The sequence below is a fragment of the Tursiops truncatus genome, chromosome 1 (assembly GCF_011762595.2).
Source record: "Tursiops truncatus isolate mTurTru1 chromosome 1, mTurTru1.mat.Y, whole genome shotgun sequence".
NCBI classification, from domain to species: domain Eukaryota; kingdom Metazoa; phylum Chordata; class Mammalia; order Artiodactyla; family Delphinidae; genus Tursiops; species Tursiops truncatus.
This window is the reverse complement of record NC_047034.1, coordinates 40,112,364-40,140,293: the sequence shown is the minus strand read 5'-3', so window position 1 is coordinate 40,140,293 and position 27,930 is coordinate 40,112,364. Positions and strand designations below refer to the sequence as shown.

Genomic DNA, 27,930 nt, shown 5'->3' with positions numbered 1-27,930 from the left:
GCATTAAAATACCTAGGAAAACCTGACTGTCTATACCAAAGATTAAAATTAATGTCAAGAAAAAACAAATATCCACCAATAGAATGTATGTACATTTCTGCATTTATCTATAGGATTTAAAAGAAAAAAAACACAAAGGGTAGACCTGTTAGAAAAACTTTTTACAATTTGATAATAAGGCAGGAATAATAATAGTAACAAAAGTCAGCATTTATTGAAATGATTACCATGAGCCAGGTACTTTACACAGCATTAAAAGTGAGGGGAAGGTTCCTCAAACAGTTAAACACAGAATTAATTACCACATGACCCAGCAATTCTACTCTTAGGTATACACTCCTAGGAGAACTGAAGACATGTTCAAACAAAAATCTGTACATGAATGTTCATAGTAGCTTTGTTCATAAAGCCAAAAAGTGGAATAATTTAAATCTCCATCAACTGATGAATAAATAAGTAAAGCAAGGTCTATACATACAATGGAATATTCAGTCGTAAAGAGGAATGAAGTACTGATACATGCAACAACATGGATAAACCTTGAAACATTAAGTGAAAGCAAAGCCAGGCATAAAAGATCATTTATAGGAAATGTTCAGAATAGTCAAATCCCTAGAGACAGAACATAGGTTAGTAGTTGCCAGAAGCTGAAAGTGACTCTTAAAGGGTATGGGGTGATGAAAATATTTGGGAATGAGACAGTGGGGATGGTTGCACAATACTGTGCTTATGTGAAAAAAAAAATCACTGAATTGTACACTTTAAGGTGACTACAATGGTGAATTTTACATTATACAAATTCTATCTCAACAAAAAAAAATGGAGGGAAGGGCATGTTGTGGGCTGGAATGAGAACTGATGTCCAACAAGTTTTTATGAACGTTAGTAACAAGTGCTTTCACAGTTGAGGACTATCCTAGTATGGTAAACTATACTTGGTGACTACTTCAAAGAAGATTAATTTCTTCTAATGAAACTCAGGTGACTTTTAAATCCTTCATTTTTATTCAAATAAGTTTTTATTTATTGTCACTTCATTATTATAAAAATATTATCACAATGATAATTTCATTTTTTAAAAACCTCCCTCTACTTTCAAACAAGAAGAGGTGACTATTAAATCCAAGAGACACTTAAACATCTATGCATTCTGAGAATGGTCAAAACACAGAAAATTGTCCTCTCTTACAAATTTTAGTTGTTATAAAGACTAACTCAAGGCATGAGAAATTCCGAAGTTAAAACTCCCAGAACTATGAAGTAACTGGCTCTAACCTACAGACTTCATAAAACGTTTTGTATACTTGAACATGAAAAAAAGATCAGCACTTTTCCTCAAAAAACCTCCTTACTCTGCCCAGTTAGAAACCAAAACTAATCTTCATTTTTGCCAAGAGATCATTTACACTTCCTAAAGTGTCAGGCTCAATGTTTCGCCAATCAGTGGTAGAATGATGGTGCCAAATCAGTTTATTTATAACCACTTCAATACTATTCAGTGGCTCTATCAGAAATGAACCAGGGAAGGGGAGGTGGGTAGGGGTGAGAGGAGGACAGGGGGTAGGAAATTAAAAAAGAAAAATAACATAATATTAAATCTTTTAATTCTTAAGTCTTAGGCCTCAGTGTCAGGAAGTCTAATTATGTTACATCTCCTCTTTGCTGGCCAGTGGTGAGGATTAAAAGGCCATTCTCTTCTGTCTTGAGATCTAAAATTCCCTTCTTTCACCCTGTTTTCTTGGGCCCATGGGCTTTTTTGGCATAGGAGAATCCTAACACCTGAGAGAATTCTGACCTAACAGCCTGAATACTCAGCTTGTGTGCAATTTTTTTTAAACTACACCCCTCCCACTTTTCCTTATCATGGAAAAGAGAAACTGAGCCACCTCACTAGGCACATTCAATTTTAGGAGCAGTAAGTTTGCCAGGATCTCAAATATCAGAACCTGCACACTGAGGGACAGGCAGGAGAACATCATGTTTGAACCACATCATTCAGCACCGACATGTGACCCAGCCTAGAATTCAGAAAGGGTCACCCATGTGTGTGATACCTACTGATTGAATGCCTGAAATGGGTTACTAATGAACCACCAAGTATCTTTACTTCATGTCTTTAAAGAGAGGAAGCAACCCTCAACCCTGATTTCCTGAAACCAAGAAGGAAAAAAAAAAAGCAAGCATTTGTACTAGAGCTAGGGAGGAACTTTAAGGCTTGGCAATAAAAAGAAAAAAACAAAACACAGAAAACAAATAAATTGAAGAATTGGCAATAAGACTATACATATACACATACATAATATATAATTTTATATATATATATAATTAAGAAGCTGATTTTAAATGATTTAAAAAAATGATCAGTGCCTAAAGTTTTTTTTTTTTGCATAATCCTTTATTATACTTTTTGGTATGTCTGAAATTTTGTTTTTAAGAAAAAACTTAAAAAGATACAGACCTTGGTACCTCCCTTGGTAGTAGAGAAGGGAATGTAGGTAAAACAGTGAGGGAAGGGGAAAGGGAAAACCAAAAGACAATAAATACACAGCATAAGACCAGATTATGAGACAGAAACATTAGTGCTAGTCACATAAAGTTTAAAGCTCAAGTCAGAAGAATTTTATAGACAGGAAGCTACGCAAAAACTCTTACCATAAGAGGGAGTTCTCAACTGTACATTTTATAAGCAAATTTTTCATTTTAAAAATACAACAAATGTGCTTGAAGAAAAAGAGGTAAGGTCAACACAAAGGCATCTTGGATAGAACAGTATCTCCACCTTGTGACCATCTAGGTTATTGTTACTAAAGCTTTTGATAAGGTAGTGTTGCATTTTTGCAACTAGAGTTGCAAACCTACAGGTATATAGAAAAAGCATTTTTTAGTACCTCCCTCAGGACCAGATGAAATTAAGCTGAAGAATTATGCTTCATACATGACAGGATCTACCCCTGCCCTGCATTAAAGATATGACTTTCTACAGATTGGCAGTACTAAGAATGATACAATTTCCTCCTGAGAAGGAATTTGATAATATTGAACCTATAGGTCTATGAAGTTTTAGACATTATGACTCTAAAATCCAAAATGTGTGAACTCTGATCATTCAATTCACCAATATCAAGGAAGTTTATGACATTGTAGGGCAATCTGGAAGATAATAATTTCTAGCCCTAGGAAAACAATGCCTTAATGCTCTTATTCTTTCTCTGAACTCAGACATTTCTATAATTAATTATTCCACAAGAGACATTTTCCAGTGGTCAGCAAGTGCTACTCATATTTCAATTTTCTCCACTTGACTTCAAATTGACAGCATTAAGTTTCTTAGCCTAGAGTAGTCACTTTAGAACCACTGTTTATTTAAAATGTAAAAAAAGAAATTATAAATTTCTGTAACAGAAATGGGAAATCTGTAAAATAAATAAATAAATGAATAAATAATGCTATTAAAGATGTACAAAACTAACAAAGCAACCACATCTATTTCAATAGCCTGAAGATTGGCCACTTAGAGGAGACTAAAGAACACAATTATTATATGAATATTTTTGAGTGAGTGTTTTTTGCAAGTGTGATTAGGGGGTAGGATTCTAGTATCCAAACACTGTGTTTTGAATGAGAGTTTGAAAACACAGGGCAGAAAGGCAGAACAGCATGTTTTTCCAGGAAGCAGGACAAAGTATTTAAGATTCTTTCCAGTCTTCTGAATTCTCAACTTCCTGATAATCTGTAAAACTGTTGGAGGATATGGATTGTCAATTTCTGAGAAGCTGACCATGAAAGTGTGATATCTTCTGTCAGAATCAGAGTGAAGTTTTGGCTATATTAAGAGGCAAGAAGCAATTTTTACTAAACATCTGATACAGAAAAGTTAAAGTATGTGTTTACATTAACCTTACCTCATCTTGGACAGAAGAAATATTTGCAAGAATACTTCAGCCTCACCTTTGTGGGGAAAGTTCGGTAACTTACCTTCCAGATGTAGGCAGCTTCATCACTTGAGCCACTGACTAAAAACTGGTCATCCGGACTAATACTGGACTTAACATAAAAGGTAGAGTTCTGATGTCCATTGAAGATAGCCACTGCCAGAGGAAAAAAAATCAAATTACTTGGCTCTTGTTATTTCCAGTTTTCAAATAAATGAGGAGTATACATGTTCTAACAAGTTTTATTAGTGTACTGATTACTGAAGCAGATGGTCAAGCTAGTCACCAAATAAAAAAGAACTGGACATTGGCAGGGAAAGAATGGAAATCCTAGAAAGAGGCTTTATATTACACCCAATCTCACAATCTAAACCCAAATACTTGGTATGGAACTGGCTGTAGAGAAGAAAGTGATGAAAAATATTCTTAAAGGACAAGAATGGAGCTGGGGTCCAATCCTTTAGTAAAGTGCCTTTATTAGACCTCTCTCTCCTCACCCTAGGCTAGGTTTCTTCCGTTGCATTAAACATTCATCTTTCCTCCTCTTAGACTTATCTTAAGGATAAATTTCATAAATATCGTTTTCTTATAATGCTTTGAACAGAGGAGATCTTCAAACATTTGTTGTATGAACAGGTAAAAATCAATGAAAGGAGAGTTAAGATTTATGGATAGCTTATCTGAGATGTGGTAACCTTAAATCTAGCACTTTAAATAGGCTGAAGTGGGGTAAGCTATATATTCATATGTAAGATACTCCAACTAGGTTAGGTTTAGACTTCTCACTATCCAATCTAGCATAACGTACTTGACAAGTTCTTTTATCCTAAGGAGACCAAAACCTGAGGCCTCTGGCATCAGAATACTACTAGGAAATAAAAGAAAAAAATCTCAGTCATTAGAAAATTTAAGGATACATTTAGGCAGGAAAAAATATTTCACTCCAATCTTCTAATGGAGGGGAAAAAAGAATTATTAAGGGACTTAACAGCTTTCTGTAAGTACTCACAAAAATCCCTTCCTTTTGCTAGAATAACACTGGAAAAAAACTTTGTATTTATAGGCCTTTAAGAAAAAGCCTGCACATCAAATAACCCCCATATCAAATACTATTATTGTGAAAGTTAAGCAGGATATGAATCAATTCAGATACACATATTATAGAGCAACTATGATAGATAAATCCCCACAAAATAAACAGGCTCCTTTATTCTGACTACAACTCCAAAACTACAATTGTTCATCTTTCTCAACTCTTAGCTACGAATGGAAAACTATAGACCAAATTTCCCACTAAACTCGTAAGTATTCATTGCCCTCTGCTGGTCTAAGAAAGCCAACATAAAGTACACAGTAAATGTTTCAAACCATGTGAAAAATCCTTCTAAAACCTGTATTGGCTTTAATTAGTTTAATTTAATCTTTGACAGTTCGGGCTTTTAAAATCTTCATTAAAGTGCTTCAGAGTCATCTTTATGAACATCACTTAGTGTAATAAAATGCTGTGAATTAAAAGTATAGGAGATCAAGTATTGAGTCCAGGACCCTTTCTAAAGTTTTGAAAAAGACGAGCAATTACCAGATGTGTCACACACACACACACACACACACACACACACGTCTGTCTTTCAATTTCTAAGGAACATACCTATGTATCTACCTACCTACCTATCTATATATGAGAGCCAATCAAATTATTTCAGGAGCACAGGAAAAAGGTTACTAAATTATTAGTAAAGTGGCCTTGGGCATATTTGTTTTAATGGCAGAAGGACAACTAAATTCAAAGCCCCTTTTGGTGCCACACTATAACAAAATGATACAGAAAGAGCTCTTGGACATCTGATAATATAATTAGGCTTTTATCTTTTAGGGAAAAATTTGAAAGAGTCTGTTTTATACGGCTAAATAAATTAGAAATTGTCCAAGTTCTAATTCCATTCACGAAGACAGCAAGCAAAGTTATAAAACCTCTTCCCTTTTCCAAATACTCTTATTCTTGTTTAGACAACGTCAGACCTAACCCAGGGCACTGAAAATACCAATTGGGTAACTGCCACAGATACCAAAGTCCTAACAATGGCTAGGGGTCAGTCTTTAGAAACTTCTCTAAGAGCCCAGCTAAATTCTGTACAATTTTAAGATTTCTTTTTTATCAACACATCTTACTTTACTGGGAACTGGGTAGCTCTAGGGATTGGTTATAGAATTCAAAGTCAGTTTCTGACAGAGCTATACCTGAGAAGTAGGTTACAAAATATGCAGCTTGCTTAAATAATTGATAATGTTCTTAAAATGATGAAATTCAAATAACCCTCTTAGAGTATGCTTGAAAAACTTTGATTTTTTAAAATGTTATTTATCAGCTTTAAAGTCAGATTCCACTTATAATTTTCTTGAAGAAAAATAAAAAGGTGAGGTTAGGGAAAACATCCAGAGGTCCCCTAATTTTAATGAACAGTTCCCAAATAGGACAAAACCCGGGCAGAACAACCTTCTCTATCCCACAAAAATTGAGATAATTTTAAGTATACCCAAAGGGGTATAATTTTGGGAGAGACTATTAAGTTACCACACAGAGCAGGATTCTGTTCACTTGTGAAATCATCACAAGGTAAATACATCTATAAAAACATCACTGGAACTAATCGAAGACCCCAAAGTCCTTTTATGTCTTCATAAATTTGGTACAGGAAAAAAAAAAAAAATCAACATTAAATTCTCATTAGCAAAAAAAACCCTATTAGTTTCCAGGAAAGAGAATCTGAATGACTAAGCTCCTACCTGGAGAAGTCTTTAATCCAGTCATATTGAACATGTAGATGTTGTCATCTGTGCAGTTAGCAAATAAAGTAGAGCCAGTAGAATCCAAAATCAGACTTGAGTATCCTAGAAAAAGGAAACTTTAGTTAGCATGTGCTGATGAAGGAGAGTAGAACTGAGGTGAAAATGATGTTTTTAGATCATTTCACAAGAATCATCAGAATTCTTCTTCCCTAAAGTATATACAAACCAAAATTATTCTTAGGAGTTTCTATCTTTTGAACTTCAAAAAGATACTTCCATATATTAGCTTCTCAAGTCAACAGAGAATAATAGTTGCTGAAAACTAGCTTGATATTTACTTTAAAAATTTTAACAAAACTTACATATCCAAAAAAGCCCTACAAAAAAGTCCTAATGAATACGCAAAGGCTTACCTAGTTTTCGAGTGCTGCTACCTGGGTACAGGAAAGACTTGGATGCTATGGGTTCTTGCCGATAAGCAGTATAATTCTTACGTAAATCCCATATTTTGATTACCCTAAAAACCAAGGTAAAGAAATAGTTATTTTATAGTCTTTCTCCAACACCAATCAGTTTCAACTACATATGAATGTGAAATGACTTTTAATCTAATTCCTCTGGCACATCAACCAGGTACAGTGAGGATATGTCATTGGGAAACAGATTGAACTATCTCATACTCTTGTCTCCAGCGTCAGGCTAACAATTCTGGCAGAACGGAAACAGATGTGATCTGACCCACTGATGGGTTGCCCTGAGTTTACTTCAAGGGAGCGGAAAAGGAAGATGAAGGTTGACTGCTGATAGTCATTGTTTCATTGTTTTCCGAAAAAACGCACTTCCTAAGCCTTTAACATTCTGCATGTAACTTCTGACATCATTAAGCGTTAAGCTCTGTCCCTATGGTTATATCTTCATATATTAACTCCTTAAGTAATCTAGTCTAAACAAATTTTCCTGTGAAATAAAGTATTTTTTCATTTCATCTATTGGAATAATTTTCTTAATCTTCTACATCTACTTTGTAGGCAACTTGAAAACACAAGCTTGGTTATAAAAGGGAAGTATCCTTGGAAGCAAAGCTTTCACAGCCATTTACAAATATAACTAATAACCTTTAGATAATTCTACATTTGTGCCTGAGAATTCAGTCCACAGAAGAGTTTAAGTGTCCAGAGGACACAACAGAAACTCTAGTTTATTAAGCCATCATATTTTAAAATTAAAACTTTTGAAGGGAGGGATGTCTTGGGAGATAGGGGCAAAAACAGGGCAAAGAAGAGAATTTTAAAAAGAGCCCCTATACTCAATGAACTTAAATTCCAACAAAGCAAACAATCAAGAAGTATCACAGACTTATTTGGAAGCCAAAAATTCAAAGCAATCATAGAAGGAAAGTATGTGAAAGTCTTTAGGCCTATCAATCTAGTTAGATTGCTCCCAGAAATGCCAGTTACATGTCCAGAATCATATTCCTCCTTTTAGGATATTACTAAACCAGAAAAGACAAAATCAAAAATACAGGCATACCTCATTTTACTGTGCTTTGCTTTATTGTGCTTTACAGATATTGCGTTCTTTTACGAATTGAAGGTTTGTGGCAAGTCTATAGGCGCCATTTTTCCAAAAGCATCTTCTCACTTCATGTTTCTGTGCCACATTTTGCTAATTCTCCCAATGCTTCAAACTTTTTCATCATTATTATATTTGTTATAGTGATCTGTGATTGGTGATCTTTGATGCTACTATTGTAATTATTTTGGCATTTTTTAGCAATCAAATATTTTTGTATTAAGGTCTGTATATTGATTATTTTAGACATAATGCTATCACACACTTAGTATACTACAATGTAAATATAACTATATAGTAATATAATAAACTATAATATACTAATATAAATACAGCATAATATAAATATAACTTTTATATATACTGGGAAACCAAAAAAATTCGTGTGACTCCCTTTTTTGTGATATTAGCTTTATTGCAGTGGTCTGGAACCAAACCTGCAATATCTCTGATATATGCCTGTAACAGAAATTTTGCTCCTCAAAATAAGAATCCTTGATTAAATTACACTGCACAGACAAGCAAGTTACCCAGCCAGCTTCTCTATAATAGCAGCAGCAGCCAACACTCCTCCTATGTGCTAGAAATGTGCTAAGTGTGATACATTATCTCATTTAATTATTTGAGCAAGAGTCCTAACTAGATATTTTCCAGTGTGATCTGTAATTCCTCTTCTCAGCTGGGTACTCACTATGTTGAAAGTTAAAAGCACACACATTGAATTATAATGGGTCTAGGTGACTTCCCCATCCCAGTTCATGAAAGACAGCTCACCAAAAGAACCAAGAAATAAAGACTCGTCTTACCCATCCACGGCTCCTGCTGAGACTAATGTATTCTCATCTTGAAAGAGGACCACAGTAACACTCTGCTGGAAATCCTACAGCACAAGGAAGAAAAAGAAAAGAAGGAAATCCTATTTTGGCTATAACAATCTTCACTATCAAGAGACCAAGGCGCTAAAATGATGGCTTTTTCCCCTAAACTGAGTATGACTAGATCTTGCCCTTCCAATAATCCTAGTCAGATATATATGCAGACCAAGAAGTAATTTTAGCAAGGAAGTGACCTAAACATCATGTTATATTACATAGTATGAACACTTTGACTCGTATTCAAGAAAAAACTGGTGATTAACACAAGATTTTAGTACTTGTCTAAGTCTACTAGCTCTATTTGAAATCATCCCTACTGTCTATCCTTAGGAACCTCATTTAACCTGTATCTGTTTCATCTATAAAATGTTGCCATCTATCCAGATTGTCATATACGAGTGTCTAAAGAATTGTGAACGAAAGATGGTTACATGCTATGAAAACTCTAAAGGAGCTAGTAGAGTTTTACCTCCTAATTGCTGTTAAGTTTTCTTGGCTAAGAATCTGATGAAAAGTCTGAAATGTTACTCATTTTAACTTCATCTGGCCTCCAAAAATCACATGCTAATAACCCTGTCAGTTTCCATTCATGCCCATGTAATTTTAAGTCCTAATGTTCTAGCAACCACACGTCCCCAAAATATTAACTAAGACTCTATACACCAAGAATACTAGAAAAATAAACAAATTCAAGTAAGAACACTGGTGATTTTTCTTAAAGAAAAAAGCTGTATTATGGGCATTGTTTGAGCTTTGACTATAATATGCTAAAGAGGTACTATATTTTACCCCAATATTTCTCAAAATATTTTATAATCTTTTGCCAAATATTAAAAAACAAAAATAATAAAAAGCCCATATCTTTTCTGCAGTTTGTATTATGAAAACAACAACAGGGATTCCTTTCCCCTACAGAATACTGTATCATGGTACTTAATATGCTTCTTCAAACTACCCATCTCCTTTTCCTAATGAATCACATCATACTGTAGATGATGTGTATGCATGGAGATCTCTAGGGATGAGTCTCAGGAAATTGAATTTTTAACATATTCCCCAAGTGACTCTGTTGCACACTAGAGTTTGAGTACCAGTACCATAGGTACTGAACTGGTATTAAGCAATAAACCAGTGACATCAAGAGGAAATGAAGATTCTCATTCATTGACTGAATCTCTAGCTCCTATTTTATGCCCAACGAATTCCCTAAAATGAGACTCTATGCTACTGTCAAGATCTGCACACATGTATACAGTTATAAAACCTTACCACAGAAGGAGCAAGCCCTTTTGAATTCTGTTTCTTCTTAGGTTTTGAAGGGGTTTGCTTGTCTAAGGTATTGTGAGCTCCACTGATTTGATTCACTTGCCTATAAAATCCATCTGAAAAATATTCCAAGGTAAATGGTTTAGGTTTCAGAACTTTATTCCCATGCTGAATGTAACATTTATATATAAGATGTCAAAATTAATTATATTCTTTATTAAATTAGTGAAATTAGAAGCCAGCAGGGCTACTGTACTACATCTCTTGTGGTGAGATTATGATGTATAAAAAGGAAATAAACACATGGATATTTATAGCAGCTTTATTCATAACTGCCAAAACTTGGAAGCAACAAAGATATCCTTCAGTAGGGGAATGTATGAATAAAACTGTGGCATATGTAGACAATGATATATTATTCTGTGCTAAAAAAAAATGAGATAACAAGCCATAAACAGACCTTAAATACGTATTACTAAGTGAGAGAAGGCAATCTGAAAAGGCTACATACTGTATGATTCCAATTATATGACATTCTGGGAACAAAACCATGGAGATAGTAAAAGATCAGTGATTGCTAGAGGTTGGGGGGCGTGCAGGATGACTAGGTAGAGCACAGAGGACTTTTACGGCAGAGAAACTATTCTGTATGATACTATAATGGTAGGTATATGTCACTATATGTTTGTCACAACCAAGAGAATGTATAATACCAAGAGTGAACCATAATGTAAAGTACAGACGGACACTGGGTGATAATGATGTGTCAGAGTAGGTTCACCAATCGTAACAAATGTCCAACTCTGGTTGGACGTTGGACATGTCGACAGTGGGAGAGGCTGTGTGGGGACAGGAGGTATATCAGTACGGAGAGAACTCTTTGTACATTCTGTTCAATTTTGCTGTGTATCTAAAATTGCTCTAAAAAATAGTCTATTAAAAATAATGTTTTTACAAAAAAGTGAAGCAGGGAGATGATCATTGCTTTCTGCTTAATGGTATCATGGGGCAATATGAGTATAATTATATTTAATTTAATCCAATTCTTAAAAGTTCCCAAATTTTTAAAATTAAAATAAAAGATCATGTACTAATAATTTCAATTCCATCAATAATTTAGGTAAATGGCATTATAGTTCAGAAGACAATATGAGGTAAATATGGAGGGTAATACTTAAAACAATCACTAAGATCCTGAGAACTGAACAGAGCAGAATTGTGGTTTATGAACATGTGCCCCCTGGTGGTAATCAGGTGAAACAGTTGATTCTTTCATTCAGAATTATTATGGGGCAATCCCACATATATCAAAATTAAAATGGAACTAGATTACCTTTTTTGTTGCACCTGGTGTCCCAGACCATAATGTTGCCATCTCTTCCACCTGTACAGAAGACAGCTGCAGACACATAAACAGTTTATCAAGAAGTTAACAAAACCAGTCAGTGACACATATATTTCAATTTAAATTTCCTAGAGTATCTATTATATGCTAGGTACTGTAATTGGCCCTGGAGATTAAAAATGATAAAAATATATAGCTCAACACAAATAAGAAAACAAAGCTGTGAAGGGAAAGGATTATAAAGAACTCAAAATGCTTATGTTGAGCAAAAACTTGATAGAATAATCCCTCTCTGTAAATTTTCTTTAAAACCACATGAAATACTATACTATAAAGTTGTAGTAAGAATAATGATAAATAAGCAATAACCAAAATATACTGAGTGCTTATTAAGTTTTAGACACTATCCTAAGTGCTTTTTTATAAATGACCTCAATCCTTGTTATCAACCCTATTAGGTGGGAATTATTATCCCCATTTTACAGATAAGCAAAACCAAGGCATAGGGAGGATATGTAACTTGCAAAGGTTATTATTTTTGGCAGTATGTATCCAGAGCCCATATTCCAAACCTCCAAGCTGTATTGTCTCAGTATAAAGATACAAACCACATCCACATAAAGTTTGTGAAAGGCGTTGCCTCTGGGGATGGAAGGAGAGCGGTCAGATCAGGAGAGGGAACACAGGGGAACTCCAGTTTATCTGTCATACTTTATTCTTTAAAATTAAACCAAAAAATTCTGCTTCCTGTATGAAAGAGGGAGCACTTATCAAATTGTAGGTGGATTAATTTGATAAGTGTTCTGGTCAAAATACAAAAAACAGCTACTTGAGGGTCATACAGATTGACCAAAAACATACAATTTTTGTAAGGGAGTCAACACCTGAAGCAAGTGACTGGCCTAGGGTAAGTTCCTGATTTTTTGTGGTTTTACCTTGAGGGCAGCCACAGTTGTAGCATCAGAACCAGGCAGTCAAAGGGCCAACAAAAAGACCATCTTTCAAGCCAGAGGAACTAGGAAAAGAGGACAGGGGCAAGAAGAGCTGCCAGAGGAAGTGGGGAAGCCTGGAGACAGCAGAGAAAGGGAAACCCTAATTCTGTGTTTAAGCTTAGCTCAAGTCTCTGGCTGACCCCCAAACCATATGTGCATAGGATAGCTAAAAGCAGCTTCCAACTAAGGCTTAAATTAAAGAACTGAATTGAGATCCGATCTTCTGAACTGACTGTCTTCACATTATGCTATTTGAGTCTAAATGATTTAACTGCCTGTTAAAACAAAAACACCAACTCTTTCCTGAGCAACATAACAGAATTCAGAGTCCAACACACCATTCCCAATGCCCAGGGTATGATCTTAAGTTACTTGCCATATACAGAGCCAGGAAAATGCGTCATTCTCAAGGGAAAAGAAATCAACAGAGGCCAGCCTCAAAACAACCCAGATGTTGATTTATCAGGTCTGGTTGTAAAACAGATATTACTGTCAAGTGAAATAAAGAGACACTCATAATCAATGAAAAGATGAGAAATCTCAGCAGAGTAACAAACAGAACTTATTGAAAACAAATGGAAATTTTAGAACCCAAGCCCACAACTTCTGAAATGATAAAATTCACTGGATAGGCTTAAGAGCAGAATGGAGAGAACAGAGGAAAACGTCTATGAACTTGAAGACAGATCAACAGAAATCATTCAATCTGAGGAAGAGAGAAAAATAAGATTGAACATTATGCTAAGCGAAAGAAGCCAACAACATATTGTGTGGTTCTATTTATACGAAGGTGCAGAAGGGGCAAATTATATATAGAGAAAGTAGTTCAGTGGTTGTGTAGGGCTGGTAAGACGGAAAGTACTGCTAACAGGTTCTGGTTTCTTTTTGGGTTGATGGAAACATTCTAAACTTAGATTGTGGTGATGGCTGCAAAACTCTATAAGAAAATTAAAAACCAGTGAAATGTACATATTAAATGGGTGAATTTTATGGGGTGTTAATTATATCTCAAATTTAAGAAAACTGATAAAGATGAAGAAAGCTTCAAGGATTCATGGGACAATTTCAAAAAGTCTAATACATGAGTAATTGGAGTCCCAGGAGAGAAAATTGGGCAGAAAAAAATATTTCAAGAAATCATGGCAGAAAAATTCTCAGATTCAGTGACACATATTTGTAAATTTACAAATTCAAAAAGCTCAGCAAGCCTCAAACAGGATAATTTTGCAGGGAACCATGTCTAGACACATCACAGTCAAACTGCTGCAAACCAAGACAGAAAACCCCAAAGGCAGTCGGAAGAAACAACATAGTACATACAGGGAAAGGATTCAAATGACCAGAGTTCTCCACAGAAACCATGGAAGACACTGGAACAACACCTTCAAGTAATGAAAGGAAAAACCCCGTCAACCTGGATTTTATATCCAACAAAAATATCCTTTAATAGTGAAGATGAAATAAAGGCATTTTCATATAAAGGAAAACAAAGGGGGTTAATTACAACCAGACTCGAACTGCAAGAAATGTTAAGGGACTTTCTTCAGGCTGAAGAGAAAGGATTTTAGAGCACAGGGGAAAGATGGTGCTGCTGGGAGAAATCATGAGTTCAGTTTTGGGTATGCTGAACTTGAAGTGCTTGTAGGAAAAGTGAAAGCTGGAAATACAATCTGGTTCAATATAAGTGGAGCAAAAAACAAAACAAAATTGGAATAAATGAAACTGTCCAGGGAGAAGGTACAGACTGAAAGGAAAAGATGGCCAAATACCAAATCCTGGGCCATGTCAACACTTCAAGTTAGGTAAAGAAGTGGAGTTCACAAAAGCAATTATGAAGGAATAAACAGAAATACTGAGAAACAGAGGGAGTGGTATCACAGATTCCAAGGAAGAAAACAATTTTCATGAATTTTAAAATAACTTGCCGGAAGTGTCAAATATTGAACAAGTAGAAGGCAGGGTGATTTCAGGAAGAGAGAGATGGAATGGATTGAACCAAACTGAGATGAGGACATTTAACCGGGTTTTGATTACTCTTAAGAAACTTAGAAGAGATAGGAAATAAGAAAGGATGATAGCTGGGCTTCCCTGGTGGCGCAGTGGTTGAGAGTCTGCCTGTCGATGCAGGGGACACGGGTTTGTGCCCCAGTCCGGGAAGATCCCACATGCCGCGGAGCGACTAGGCCCATGAGCCATGGCCGCTGAGCCTGTGCGTCCCGCAACGGGAGAGGCCACAACAGTGAGAGGCCCGCGTACCACAAAAAAAAAAAAAAAAAAAAAAAAGAAAGGATGATAGCTGAAGGAGAATACAAGGTTAAGATGTTTCTTTCTGGACGGGCCACAGATATGCTTGAGTTTTTCCTATGGAGAAAGAGCCAAGAGAAGGAAAGCTTGAAGACAGAGGAGCTGTGGGGATGTAAGTGATAGCATAAGGTCTTGGGGAGGATCAAGAATGTTTCTTAACCTTAGCTGCACACTGGAATCCCTTGAGGAATTTTAACAAAATAGACGCCTGGCCCACCTCCTAGAGATTCACACTTAATTGGTATTTTAAAAAACCTCCCCAATGTGTATAACTGAGTCACTTTGCTATACAGCAGAAATTAACACAACGTTGTAAATCAACTATACTTCAATAAAAACAAAACAAAACAAAACACCTCCCTAGGTGACTAATGAGTCAAGGTTGAGAACCAGTGCTCTAGGAAGAAGGATTCGCCTTAAACTGGAGAATGAAGAATGAGAAAGAAGGTGCAAATTTGAAGATAAGTTTGTAGGAGGGGAAATAGAAAAACACTTATAATTATTTTTAATTACTCACTAGAAGTTCTAACACCCATTTTATCACACAAAACACACATCTGAGCAACTGACAATTAGAGATGAAAACATTTTCCATGTTTTCAGGTGGTAGATATTTAGGGAAGGCAAATTCCACTAGTATAACTATGTCCTTTAGGATTATTTGTATTCTGCCCATATAGGGCTGAAAGAACTGGATCATGATCTTTCCTACCACGTTACCTACAAAAAACCGCCCCCAAAAACCAAACCCCAAAAAAACCAACCCACTAAGCATTTATATGCTCCTCAGTTTTGTGTTTGTTTGTTTTGGTGTGTGTGCATTCACATCTCAGTTCATTTTTTTTTTTTTTTCCTGTACGCGGGCCTCTCACTGCTGTGGCCTCTCCCATTGCGGAGCACAGGCTCTGGACGCGCAGGCTCAGCGGCCATGGCTCACGGGCCCAGCCGCTACGCGGCATGTGGGATCCTCCCGGACCGGGGCACGAACCCGCATCCCCCGCATAGGCAGGCGGACTCTCAACCACTGCGCCACCAGGGAAGCCCCTCACTTCATTTTTATGCTTACAATGTTTTTGTGAATTTGGAAATGAAGGTCCTGGGAGATAAAAATGACTTTGCCCAAGAATTTAAAGGCAGAAAGCAGAACAAAACACAGGGCTTCTATATATGGCTGTAAAAGTATGTCCTGCACAAGAACACTTGGCTGAGAGGGTAGAGCCTAAAATCTGTGTTTTAGCAACCAAACGATGAGGCCTTGGGGGCAGTGTCCAACCAGACTAATTCACACTAGGGCACCTGTGAACTACTGGGAGCCATGATAAAGGTTACCACTTTTTCTACTAGACCACACTGGCATAGATTCAATGCACAGTTTTAAAAATTAAGTAAAGGGACCGAAAGATATGGTGTTTCCCTTTTCTATTACCCTTTAAATAAACAAATTTACTTTAAGTACATTTTCATGACTTTAAATTATTTTTATAAACTTACAATGAACTCTGACACAGGAGTGTAAACTAGAACACAAGCATACTTAACTTTATACAACAGATGTGTTAATGAAAAGTTATGCAGAGATAAAAACTATGTCATGTATTTCCTCTTCAAGGTTCCAGTCTCAACAGCAATCAACTGACCTTTTTTTAAAGTCCAAACCAGCTCAACAACTCAGTTTAGTACTCCTGAGTGCTCAGGTGAATAAACAAAAACATTCCTTTTAAAAATAGAATATTTTTTAATGATAAAGGGAACTATACTGTTTATTTCTATTATTCCGAGATTAAAATCAGATTGATCAGCCACTTCTTTGAGATGAACGTTTGCTGTCTCACTCATTTAGTGAGAAACAAATGGAGGAAGGAGAAAAGAAAACAAAAAACACAGAAATGAAGAGCTCATTCAGATACCCCTGCTAAGTTTTTCCCCAGCTACTATAGTACTGTTCTGTATTATAGCCCTCTTTCTTATAATCTTCCTTCTCCATTATAATAGTTAAATAAATATAGAAAGATTGTGAGTAAATAACAGTTGAAAACATACCAGGGAACTGGGCCATTTAAAGTAATTATGTGGTAAATTTTTTAGGTAAAGAATCATGTCCAGTTTATCAGGTTTCCCACCCAGCCTCATACTCCATTTAAATTTTACAAGTAGAGTTAAAGTAACTATTTTACAGATGGAGTTAATCAGTGTCCAGTACAGGCTGTGACCTCAAAGGCCACTCAAAGTTGAACAGAGGGATTGTGGCTATTTGTGAATTTTTACCTTATCTGCAAGATTACAGAAAAAAATTATCTGAAGACACTTGACTTTCAGAGACAAGCTGGAGATAATATCCATTAGAATGGGACTAAAATCCAACTTAATTTCATTGAGGTTTCCAAGTCATATTAAGAATCTCAAACATCTACATAGGTAAAGGAGCAACTTTGACAGGGGAAAGGGTGGAAACAATTACAGCTTATTATTACTTCACCATGAAAGAGGTTAAGGGGATGAAAGAGGGTAAGCATATACCTACCTTTCTCAAACTTAGAAAAGGCAACTGACTTGAGGCTGCACTGATGACCTTTGCATGTTCCAATCAGCTCTCCAGCTTTTACATCCCAAAATTTGGCTGTTTGATCACCTGCTGCTGTAACCTTTCAAAAATAAGGTTTCACAGTTTAATAAAGCAACCCTTTACCAGTGTTTACCCAGATCCCAATAAAATGAAAGTCACTTACAAGCTTAAGTTCACCAGGGACCCAGGCCAGGTCAAAGACAGCATTCCAGTGAGCCATCCATTCTAAACAAAGAAAATGGTGAATGTGAACTGTCTAAACTATGTCTTGTGGTAGCCATACCAATAGCTGTTGAAGTGCCTTGAAAGCTGTAGTGAAAAGATCAGTGGTCAGCACACTAAGATCCATGGGCCAAAGAGAATTTGTGGACTTGCACACATAGCACATTCCCTTCATTACCCCATAAAACTACCATTTGATATCAGATTGTTTTCCATGAGGGTATATATTCTCTAAAATGGAATCTTTATAAAACATTCTCAAAAATCTTCATCATGCTCTCTGAATGGAGTTTAAAATACTTTGGTTTGACATTCATAATTCTGCTTGCTTTGGCCCTATCTCTTACTGTTCTCTGTATATCCTATTCCAACTAAACTGGAGCGCTCCCTATATGCTCATTATATCCTATGGTTTCCTATCTCTAGGCCTTTACTAATGCTTTTCCCTCCACCTGGAGTGTCCTATTCCACCTCCATGGGTCTAAATACCACAGTCTGCCTCAAATGTCCCATCCTTCATGAAAAATTTTCCTCACCTTCTTTGATATGTAAGAGCTCTTTGTGACACCTGTGGCGTTTTCTTTGTATTTCCTCTACATCATCTATAGCCTTTGTTTTACTTTAGTTATCTCAACACTTGACTTACTAGTTCCAGATTATTACCTTCCTAAGGTCAGTAGAACTTTGCCTTGTGTATGTAAGATGTTTGTTCAATATAAATATTTTAAAGCAACATTTCCCCACATTAAGTATAATATAACAAATTTTAATTTTTTAAAAGAAAAACTGTTTTTAATTCTAAAATGTATTTTTCTTAACTTTCAGTAAAGGCTTTGCTGCCGTTAACAGTTATCGACAGAAAGGCAGTCCACCATTTACTTTCAGCCTGGCCCCTAAACAGGCTTAATCAGAAGTATCACTGAGAATTTATTCAAATAGTAACTTCCTTGAGGCTTTATGAATTAAAAATGTTCAAACAGGTATTTTAGACCCCGACTTACCTTTGACGCACTTCTTTCTACTGGTTTGTGATTCTGTGTTATATAACCTAACGAAGCCTTCTTCATTGGCAACTGCTAGTATATGCTCCATATTGGGAGCTAAATAAGAAATAAAGAATAAAATATATAAAGAGTCACAAAAAAATTTAAAGCTGAGTTTAAATCTATATAAACAACAAAATATAAATTAACTGAATAACTACAATCTATTTGAAAAGAGGTAAGATGATTCTACCCAAACAGCACCTGCTATGGTAGAGAGGTTTTTCTGAATTAAAGATGGCTGAGGGATTCCCTGGTGGCGCAGTGGTTGAGAGTCCGCCTGCCAATGCAAGGAACACGGGTTCGTGCCCCGGTCCGGGAAGATCCCACATGCCGCAGAGCCGCTAGGCCCGTGAGCCATGGCCACTGAGCCTGCGCGTCTGGAGCCTGTGCTCCGCAACGGGAGACGCCACAACAGTGAGAGGCCCGCGTACCACAAAAAAAAAAAAAAAAAAAAAAAGATGGCTGAAAATTTGCCATAATACCTAATTAAGTGACTCAAAAACACCAATCCTTGGGCTTCCCTGGTGGCGCAGTGGTTGAGAGTCCTCAGATAATCTCTTATTTAAAGAAGGGCTGAATCAAGCATGGTAATTAAACAAAACAAAAGTGGTACTGGCCAATAGCAAATAAAAGCATATGATATAGGCATGGCAAATAAAAGCATACGATACAAGCCACCAGCAGGCTGAACCTATTAATTTTATATTCCCTTTTCACAATTTTTTACTTTTCTTTTCTTAAACTTTTAACAGCAGGGACAAGTACTCTATTTCTGTTAATATGTTCCCCAATGCATTGTAGAAAGAGATAGATTCCAACAGGTCAAAAGGGGCAAAAGTTTTCATGATGGCTGAACCTTTGCAACCCTTTCCGGATATCAGTTATAAAAACAAACAAACAAACAAAAAATGGTGCTATAAGAATCTTATCCCTTAGCAGAAATATGTAATTATGCATAGAGATTAAGAAAAGTCTATTTCATAAATCAGGGGAGAACAGTTATTAGAAAAACTCTATCATCTATCTAATTTACTTTTTCTTGAAAGGGAGACACCCCAAAATATTTTCCCTCTTTAGAGTGAAATAGATCATTTCTGACCAAACCTAGCTTATACAGTAGTTCCCTTACCAGAAGAGAAGGTGCATCCAAAAGGAGGAACTGGGGCTCCTGTTTCTCCATAAGAAGTGTGCTCATCATTATAGTTGCACTGATAACCAGTAAGAAGGGACTGTAGAGGGTATTGTGAAGACCATCCTAAGGTAAGACAAAATTCCTTATAGAGTTCCAATATATCACATTTCAGTACTTTTAACAAATGCAGAGGTTATAAATTCATTTCTAAAAGCTTTATATACTTAAGTATAGATCCACTCATTATCCATGGCCCTCTAGAACACAGTTTCAGGTATTTTCCTAAGGGGTCCTAAGGAAAAAATGAAAGAGCACTCTCAGCTTCTGGTGAGATACAGCTTTGGGCTTATCATCTTAAATGGAGACTCTTGCTAATACATTTAAGACTGCAAGAAACAAGTGGCCTTTGCACATTAGAAAAGATCTTACCCCTTCCCCCACCCTTTGGAGACAATCACAAAACACAACCACAAAGACTACCACAACCATTAAAACTGCCATTCTCGTCAATTAAAATTTTATGTTTTCAGAGTTTCTAAATCATTACTGCAAGCTCAAGTTACTAGCAACATCACACATAAGCCAATGGTCAGAGAGTTAAAGGAAATAAGGTATGTCAATGTGCCTACTGTAGCCCCTAGTATATGAGAGAGGAAGAAATTCAGGGTGGAGGGAAAGTTTATTCTGCTTGGGTCAGAAAGCTGATGTGTACTATGGTCCTAAAATAGTAAACCATCTTGATTTGTTTTATCATTTTGATATGTGGGTCAACATATTTTAAATATATAAAAGAAACATTCTTTCAATATATAGTTACTGAGAACCAAATGTTTAGTAAGCATGGGAGGAAACAATGAAGTTACAATCTAGAGAGCTGTCTAAATAATTAACAAACACTCTCATACTTTAGGGTACTTTCAATTCTCACTTTTCATAAAAAAAATACCATTTGAAGAAGACATCTTAGCCTGATATAACCTCAGACAAATCTGGTTTTGCATGTTCATAGAAATAACCTGAAGAAATGCAAACGAGGCAAATAAATTCGGTCCAGATTTAGTAATTATTCCTGGGGGTATTACCTTAAGGCTAGATACGATTGTAAACAAGCCATTAAAGACCACTAAAAGAAGAATATGAATACAATAATTAGTTATGTGGTCGAGTTCACCAATATCCATCTACGGAATGAATTTTAAAACAAAAGCCTCTGTTCTAAAGTTATATAAACATACACTTGTAGTTTGGGATTAAAAAAAAACAAAACCAAAAACTAATCACAACTCATGAATTCAAAAGGAATCTTGAACAGTTTAAGTGGAACTGAAGATGATAAGCTCTGGAGACCTAAATTCTTTACAATTAAACAGTGACCCCTCAACTCTGTCTCATTGCCTACAAACTATATCCAAACACCAACAAATGGCCTAACATGGCTTAGTAACTGGTCCCTATTTACCCCTCCACCTCTGCGATTGTGACAACACACACTTCATGGACAAGCCCCGTAAGCTACTTTTGGATCCTTATTGTTCTATTCTGTTTCCAACATGAGCTTGTAATGGTTTCCCTCACAACACTCATTTGGAAAAGCCTATTATTTCTTCAACGCACAACTTAAGCCCCTGGGGTTACATGCAGATTTTTCAAGGAGAATGAGAGCTGTCGGAGAACTGATTTCCAGATACTCAACTTCCATATATATATGTATTTCTAAAACTGACCTGTCTACAATGTCGAGGTCGAAGGTTTTCCCCCTCTTCATCACTACCTTTCTTCCACTTTTCAAAAGAAAGGCATTTCCATGACCCAATCTTATACCTTGCGTTGACTCAAGGTACAAAAACTCCTGGGACCCCATTAAGAGACAATTGGATAACTCCTTTAATAAAGGCATCATAAACACCCAAATCCATCTCTTTAAAACATAGACTTTCAATAAATTTTTATCTTGCTTATTTATTGAAATTAGTAATCCATAGTTTTGATCAACGACATACTACTAAAAATAGTAATGATAAGTCAACCCAGAAGAAACTTTTAACACTTAGAGCTTTATGATCACAGAAAACATCAATTTAAACATATTTTTTTACACAGAGAAATAAGATAGCATGATCAATAAAATGACTTTTCAAGCTTAAAATCAAATCACATTAGGATAAATTCTGTGGGAGAAATAAAGTGGTAATAAGCTCAAGGGGAAAAAACAACTATGTAGAATATCTAGCAGTTAGAATTAGTTCATACTTTTCAAAAATGATTGATGTGATTATTAAATCACTACAGTATTTACAGTCTATTAGATACATTTTAAAGACTGATGTAGCAGTAGCATTTTTATTTAAAAAGGTCATCACTCACAATATGGCATCCTTTGCATCTGTTTAAAAGATGACATCCTTTGCATCTGTTTAAACTTATGATAAAAACTTTCAGATACCAATTTAAAAATACACAGAAGAGTAATCAGTTTCCATTTCAGAAAGATCATTGGCAGCAATGTGGAGGATAAACTGGAAAGAGGGAAACTAAGAGGACATTTGGGAGACTTGTTACAGTTCAGACAAGAACATATTATGGCCCAACCTAGGGAAATAGAATGGTAAGCAAAGGACAGATCCAAGATATGGTGAAGAGGCAAAATCAGTGGGGATACCGAGGAAGAAGGATTAGAGATTTTAAGGGGACTTCTCTGAATGCGTATCTTGAGGAAAATGGAGGAATTCTGATTGACTCTCAGGTTTCTGACTGTGAAGACCAGTTTAAAATAATGAGAGCATTCCCTAAAATAGGTAATATAGCAGGTTTGGGGAAAAAGTGAGTTCAGTTTTGGGTATTTGAGTTTGAGATGCTTACAGGACTGACCATCTGGATGATACAACTCTTACAGGAATGCATGTAAAGTATAGGGAATGGAAGGTTGCAGGTAGTAATAGAAGAAACCCTCGTTACAGCTATGATCACCCATGGGAGTAGGTAGAAATAGAAAAGGGGCCTAGGATGGAACACCCTCATGGAAGGGGAAAGAAGAAGATGGTCCTATAAAGTTCAGTGCATTATATATAACAATGAATGAATTTCAGTGCCTAACACATAACAACGCATGAGTATTTGGGGGCTTGGGGTGGGCTGTCTCAAAACATGCCACAATGGCATATTGATTATTTTGCATTGAAGCTGCTTGAGAAGCAGCTGATGCAAGAAGGAAACTCTGACCTCCCTGTCTCCCTGAAAAGCAGGAAATAAATCTCTTATGAAAGGTGCACTCCTTGCAACTGGAGGTAGAAGGACCCCCTAATACGTCAGAGATAGGGAATTCAGAGCCAAGAAGCGTGTGTAAACAAACCTTGTTACTTCTTTTATTTTACTACCTGAAGCCCAAACTCTGTTTAGATTCTTCACTTAGTAAGCATCCCAAACCTAAGTTTCTTTGTCCTGTCAATTCCTCACAAATTTATTGTTTGTTTATTTTTTTGTCTGACGAGTATAAAAGCTGCCTTGCTTTGGCCATTTCTTAGTCCCATTTCTATGACACCTCCATGTACATGAATTAAAATTTGTTTTTCTCTTGCTAATCTGTCTTGTGTCAATTTTATTAGTCCAGCCATAAATACTCAAGAGGGGTAGAGGGGAAAATTTACCCCTCCCTGATAAGTATTTGTGAATTAGAGGGAAAAGGGAAGTAGACAGAATGTAGAATTAGGAGAAAATCTGTTACAAAATAAAGGCTTCACAGCTTGCTCCAAGTCACACAGATTAATTAAGGAGTGGAGGTGGAATTAAACCTCAGCAAGTTTAACTCCAAAGACAGAGATCATAACTACTATGCTGTACTGACACTCATGACAGAAGACAGAGAAGTATCTTAAGCAAGGTCACAGGAGAGACAGAAAGAGAAGCATTTAGAGTATAATTTAAAGAGGTAAGGATGGTAGGGTTTTAGATTGGAGGCAGGAAGTGGAGGAACTACTCTCCAGTCTCCTTCTCAATATCCTTCTCCTAGACCTATGCCTTAAATACAAAAAGTTCACTTCTCACATTATTTTCTTTCTGTTTTTCACATGGTTTCAAGCGGAAAGACCTAGTCCATCTTTAAATGAATGAGATTTCACCTGCAGCCAAGCTTAGTCTGGTAATAATTCCCTTATCAGAAACTTACCAGAAAGTTTCAGGTTGATGACACCCAAACCTAAGCTCAAAATTCTTATTGCCAATGTTTTAACATAAGGAACTTCAAGAACTGGAGAGAATAAATCAGTTATCTATACACTAACATGGAAGTATTTCCAAGTTTTACCGTTAAAGAAACAAAACATTTTTATCCCATTTCTGTAAATAACAATACTTATTACCTCTGGCATTGAAGAACATTTGGAATAAAATACTTCAGTCTATTAGTAATGGTCATTTCTGGGAAATGTACTTATGGGCATTTTTCGCTCTATAACTACGAGTTTTTATGCTCATGTATTAATCAGGAGGAAAAAATTCTGACCATGCTAGAAGCAGATGTTCTGTCTTCTCTGCTTGACTGAGTTCCTTAACAGCGGGTCATAGTCACCGTTATATATAGCAGAGTAGGGCTCACTAAGGTTCCACAACAAATGAATGAATTAATCAATGAATACGAGTCTTGACGATCTCACATAGCTGTTGAGAAAACCACACATACTCCCATGAACGCGTTTTCCAGTTAATGTGCAAAACAGACATAGCCGTAATGGAGGCCAGTTAACTCAGCGTCCCTCCCTCCGTCAGCCTACACTACAATTGAAAAAATCCCGATTACGACTAAAAGTGTCTCGAGAGCACGAAAGTGCAGCTTTCTTCAGTACTCTTCGCTAACACGAACTCGCTCTGCCTGTGGGAGAACTCGGCGGCTGGGAAACAGAACTGGAGTCGGCGTTGGTCCGAGGTGTTGTTCGGGGGGAGGTGAATCCCGCCGGCAACAGGCAGCGGTTAGGGCCGTTACTCACCATTTCTCGGGACGCCAAACTGGGGCTGGCGGAGTACCGAATTGAAGAGCATCTGGGCCGGAGGAAAACTTTCAACTGAGAGAAAAGCCGTGGAAATGCCCCCAGATTCAGCAGAAATCTTATGTGGCGTCCCTTAGAACACGACTAGTTATTGCCTCCAACTCCCGCCACCGTAAGCCCCGGCCACCAAACTCCCCGCCAAACTGACGTCACGCCCTCTGATTGGCTCCCGCCGCGGCGTCCGGGCGCGTCCGAGTCACTTCCCCCTTCGAATCCCCGCCTCCTTTTCTCCCAGCCGCGGGAACCTGGAGTTCCTGAGCTCCCTGAGCGCCTGCGCGGGGGGCCGCAGAGGCGCTGGCGAACGGCGGGGAGACCAGAGCGCATGCGTAACACGGCTTGACAGAGCGCGGAGGAAAAATCCGCGAGAAGGTGGTGGAAGAAGATGGCGGTGCTGGGGAAGAGTTTGCAATCTTTCTAAATAGGCTAGTCGAGTAACTGTTCGGGTCATGGCGTCAAACTCAACGAAGTCTTTTCTGGCAGATGCCGGCTATGGCGAACAGGAGCTGGATGCTAACTCTGCCCTTATGGAATTAGACAAAGGTATTCGAAAGAGCGGGCTGAGCGGGTGAAACGCATGTGGGGGGAAGTGGCGCCCCCAGGCGGTGGTAGCCTCGTGAGAAGCCGGGAAGGCGCATGCGCCCATCTTCCCTGGGCGGGGGCGGGCGCTGGCGCCAGTGCTTTTGGTGAGTCCAGGGCTTTTGCCGCTTTGCGAGATTGCCGGGAAATTGCAGCGTTGTTAGGTTGGCCTCGTACAGGTGAAAAAGTAGCGAGTGGGGGCCGTTTTGACCACTTGAGGGCACAGTCTCCCGATTTTCCAAGCAGTTTCTAAAAACGATAAATTGAAATTGTGAAATTATTTTTCAGTATGTTCAGTTGAGACCAGGTCTTCACCAAGGGTGCTGAATAATAATCTTGCACCGACTTATAACGATTCATTTAATTTCTGTAATTCTTACCTGCCGGTTATTAGGCAGGTTAAAAATAGGGCCAAGACCATCCGAAAATCAGAGCCCCTGCTCATTCTCTGCAGACGGATTCCACGAGTTCTATTTCCTTACGGGAGTTGGAGTGGTGGGAGCTTGGTGTAGTAGTAGGAGCTTTGGATAGACTGAGTTGAATTCTTATATCGTTCATTTTATGATCCTGGACAGGTCACCTAAGTTAACCTAACCTTGTTTTTTTTCTGTGCAAAGTGGGTAAAGTACCATTGAGCTAGCAAGATTATTGTAAATATTGTGATATAATGGTATGCAAAAGAAGTCTTTATTAAATGCAAAAGAGATTTGCCTTCTTTCTTAGATATGGATATGGGAGGCATGGGCAGATACTTGTCAGTAAAGAACTGAAGTATTAAAATGAAACCTTTGTTTTCAGTGTACTTAAATGATTTTTATTGAATGGGGGAACCATTTTGTCACCTGGTATGCAGTTAATTTTTTTTGTTGTTGTTGTTTTTTGTTTTTTGTTTTTCTTTTGGCGGTACGTGGGCCTCTCACTGCTGTGGCCTCTCCCGCTGCGAAGCACAGGCTCCGGACGCGCAGGCTCAGTGGCCATGGCTTACGGGCCCAGCCGCTCCGCAGCATGTGGGATACTCCCGGACCGGGGCACGAACCCGTGTCCCCTGCATCGGCAGGCAGACTCTCAACCACTGCGCCACCAGGGAAGCCCTGCAGTTAATTTTTAATTAACTACAACCAGTGTGTAATATATTAAGAACTAGAGGTTAGAAGGATTTTTCTTAAAGTCCACTTTGAGCCACTTCCCAGCTCTCCGACTTGGACACTATCTTATACTTTTTGGGGACTCTTTATTTTGTTTGTTTTTTAACCTGTAAACATTTACAGCAGGTTCGTCTAGATAAGAGTTTCTCAGACTTTTTAAAAAAGCTTTTAACTCCTTTTGATCAACATAAAAATGCCACAGCACTCCAATGAGATATTCCTTTGGTTGAGTCACAGTATCTTTAGTGCAGGTCCATCAGCCAAGAAAATGATGTTGAGCTTTGATTTCTCAACAAATCTATGAGGACTTTTCCCTCTAAAATATAAAGTCATAACATTAAATGTGGTTTTTTTTATAAATTTTATTTTTTTAATTTATTTTTTGTAGTTGAAGTATAGTTGATTTACAATGTTGTGTTAGTTTCAGGTGTACAGTAAAGTGATTCAGTTATACATATACATGTTATCTATTCGTTTTCGGATTCTTTTCCTTTATGGGTTATTATAAAGTATTGAGTATAGTTCCCTGTGCATTCTTTCTTTTTTTAAAAAAATTAATTAATTAATTTACTTTTTGGCTGTGTTGGGTCTTCGTTTCTGTGCAAGGGCTTTCTCTAGTTGTGGCAAGCAGGGGCCACTCTTCATCGCGGTGCGCGGGCCTCTCACTATCGCGGCCTCTCTTGTTGCATAGCACAGGCTCCAGACACACAGGCTCAGTAGTTGTGGCTCACGGGCCTAGTTGCTCCGCGGCATGTGAGATCTTCCCAGACCAGGGTTCGAACCCATGTCCCCTGCATTAGCAGGCAGATTCTCAACCACTGCGCCACCAGGGAAGCCCCTAAATGTGTTTTTTATACACTACATAATCTTTCCCTCCCCATTCTGATATTTCCTTCCTTATTACCCTCTTAAGAGTTGCAGGTCTGGATATCTAATATTCCTACTAATTCTGTAAAGACATTTTCTACCACTGTGGTCCAGGTGGACTCATCCCATAATGACAGTAGAGCAGTGGTGTGGAACAGAATTGGGATGGGACTTTGAAGAAATGAGAAATCTAGAATTGTTTAATTCCGAAAAACTTGAAGTTGTAGTAAGAAAAAATATAACACAATTTTTCCTTCTTAAAAATTG

The 27,930-nt window shown here is 37.3% G+C and overlaps 2 protein-coding genes across 11 annotated transcripts in view; one reads left to right on the top strand and one right to left on the bottom strand.

Moving 5' to 3' along the window:
* The window catches only part of DTL (denticleless E3 ubiquitin protein ligase homolog), a 39,968-nt gene extending 14,769 nt beyond the window's left edge, over positions 1–25,199 (bottom strand). For 4 of the 9 annotated variants that reach the window (XM_073803059.1, XM_073803054.1, XM_033853084.2 and 1 more), the window contains exons 1-11: positions 25,016–25,199; positions 20,034–20,159; positions 18,860–18,958; positions 17,800–17,861; positions 17,595–17,715; positions 11,766–11,831; positions 10,436–10,548; positions 9,098–9,171; positions 7,133–7,236; positions 6,717–6,821; positions 3,976–4,088 (exon numbers count right to left, since the gene is read on the bottom strand). In XM_073803059.1, the coding sequence (XP_073659160.1) occupies positions 3,976–4,088; positions 6,717–6,821; positions 7,133–7,236; positions 9,098–9,171; positions 10,436–10,548; positions 11,766–11,831; positions 17,595–17,715; positions 17,800–17,861; positions 18,860–18,958; positions 20,034–20,159; positions 25,016–25,067 (1,035 nt within the window). In that variant the 5' untranslated portion in view covers positions 25,068–25,199. Of the gene's footprint in view, positions 1–3,975; positions 4,089–6,716; positions 6,822–7,132; positions 7,237–9,097; positions 9,172–10,435; positions 10,549–11,765; positions 11,832–17,594; positions 17,716–17,799; positions 17,862–18,859; positions 18,959–20,033; positions 20,160–24,534; positions 24,676–25,015 lie in introns of those variants that run through there. The other 5 variants (XM_073803073.1, XM_073803068.1, XM_019918708.3 and 2 more) reach the window with 2 other exon arrangements.
* A 209-nt stretch (positions 25,200–25,408) lies between these two features.
* The window catches only part of INTS7 (integrator complex subunit 7), a 91,581-nt gene continuing 89,059 nt past the window's right edge, over positions 25,409–27,930 (top strand). The window contains exon 1 of one of the 2 annotated variants that reach the window (XM_019918500.3): positions 25,409–25,615. In XM_019918500.3, the coding sequence (XP_019774059.2) occupies positions 25,522–25,615 (94 nt within the window). In that variant the 5' untranslated portion in view covers positions 25,409–25,521. The remainder of the gene's footprint in view (positions 25,616–27,930) is intronic. The other variant, XM_033853076.2, reaches the window with a different exon arrangement.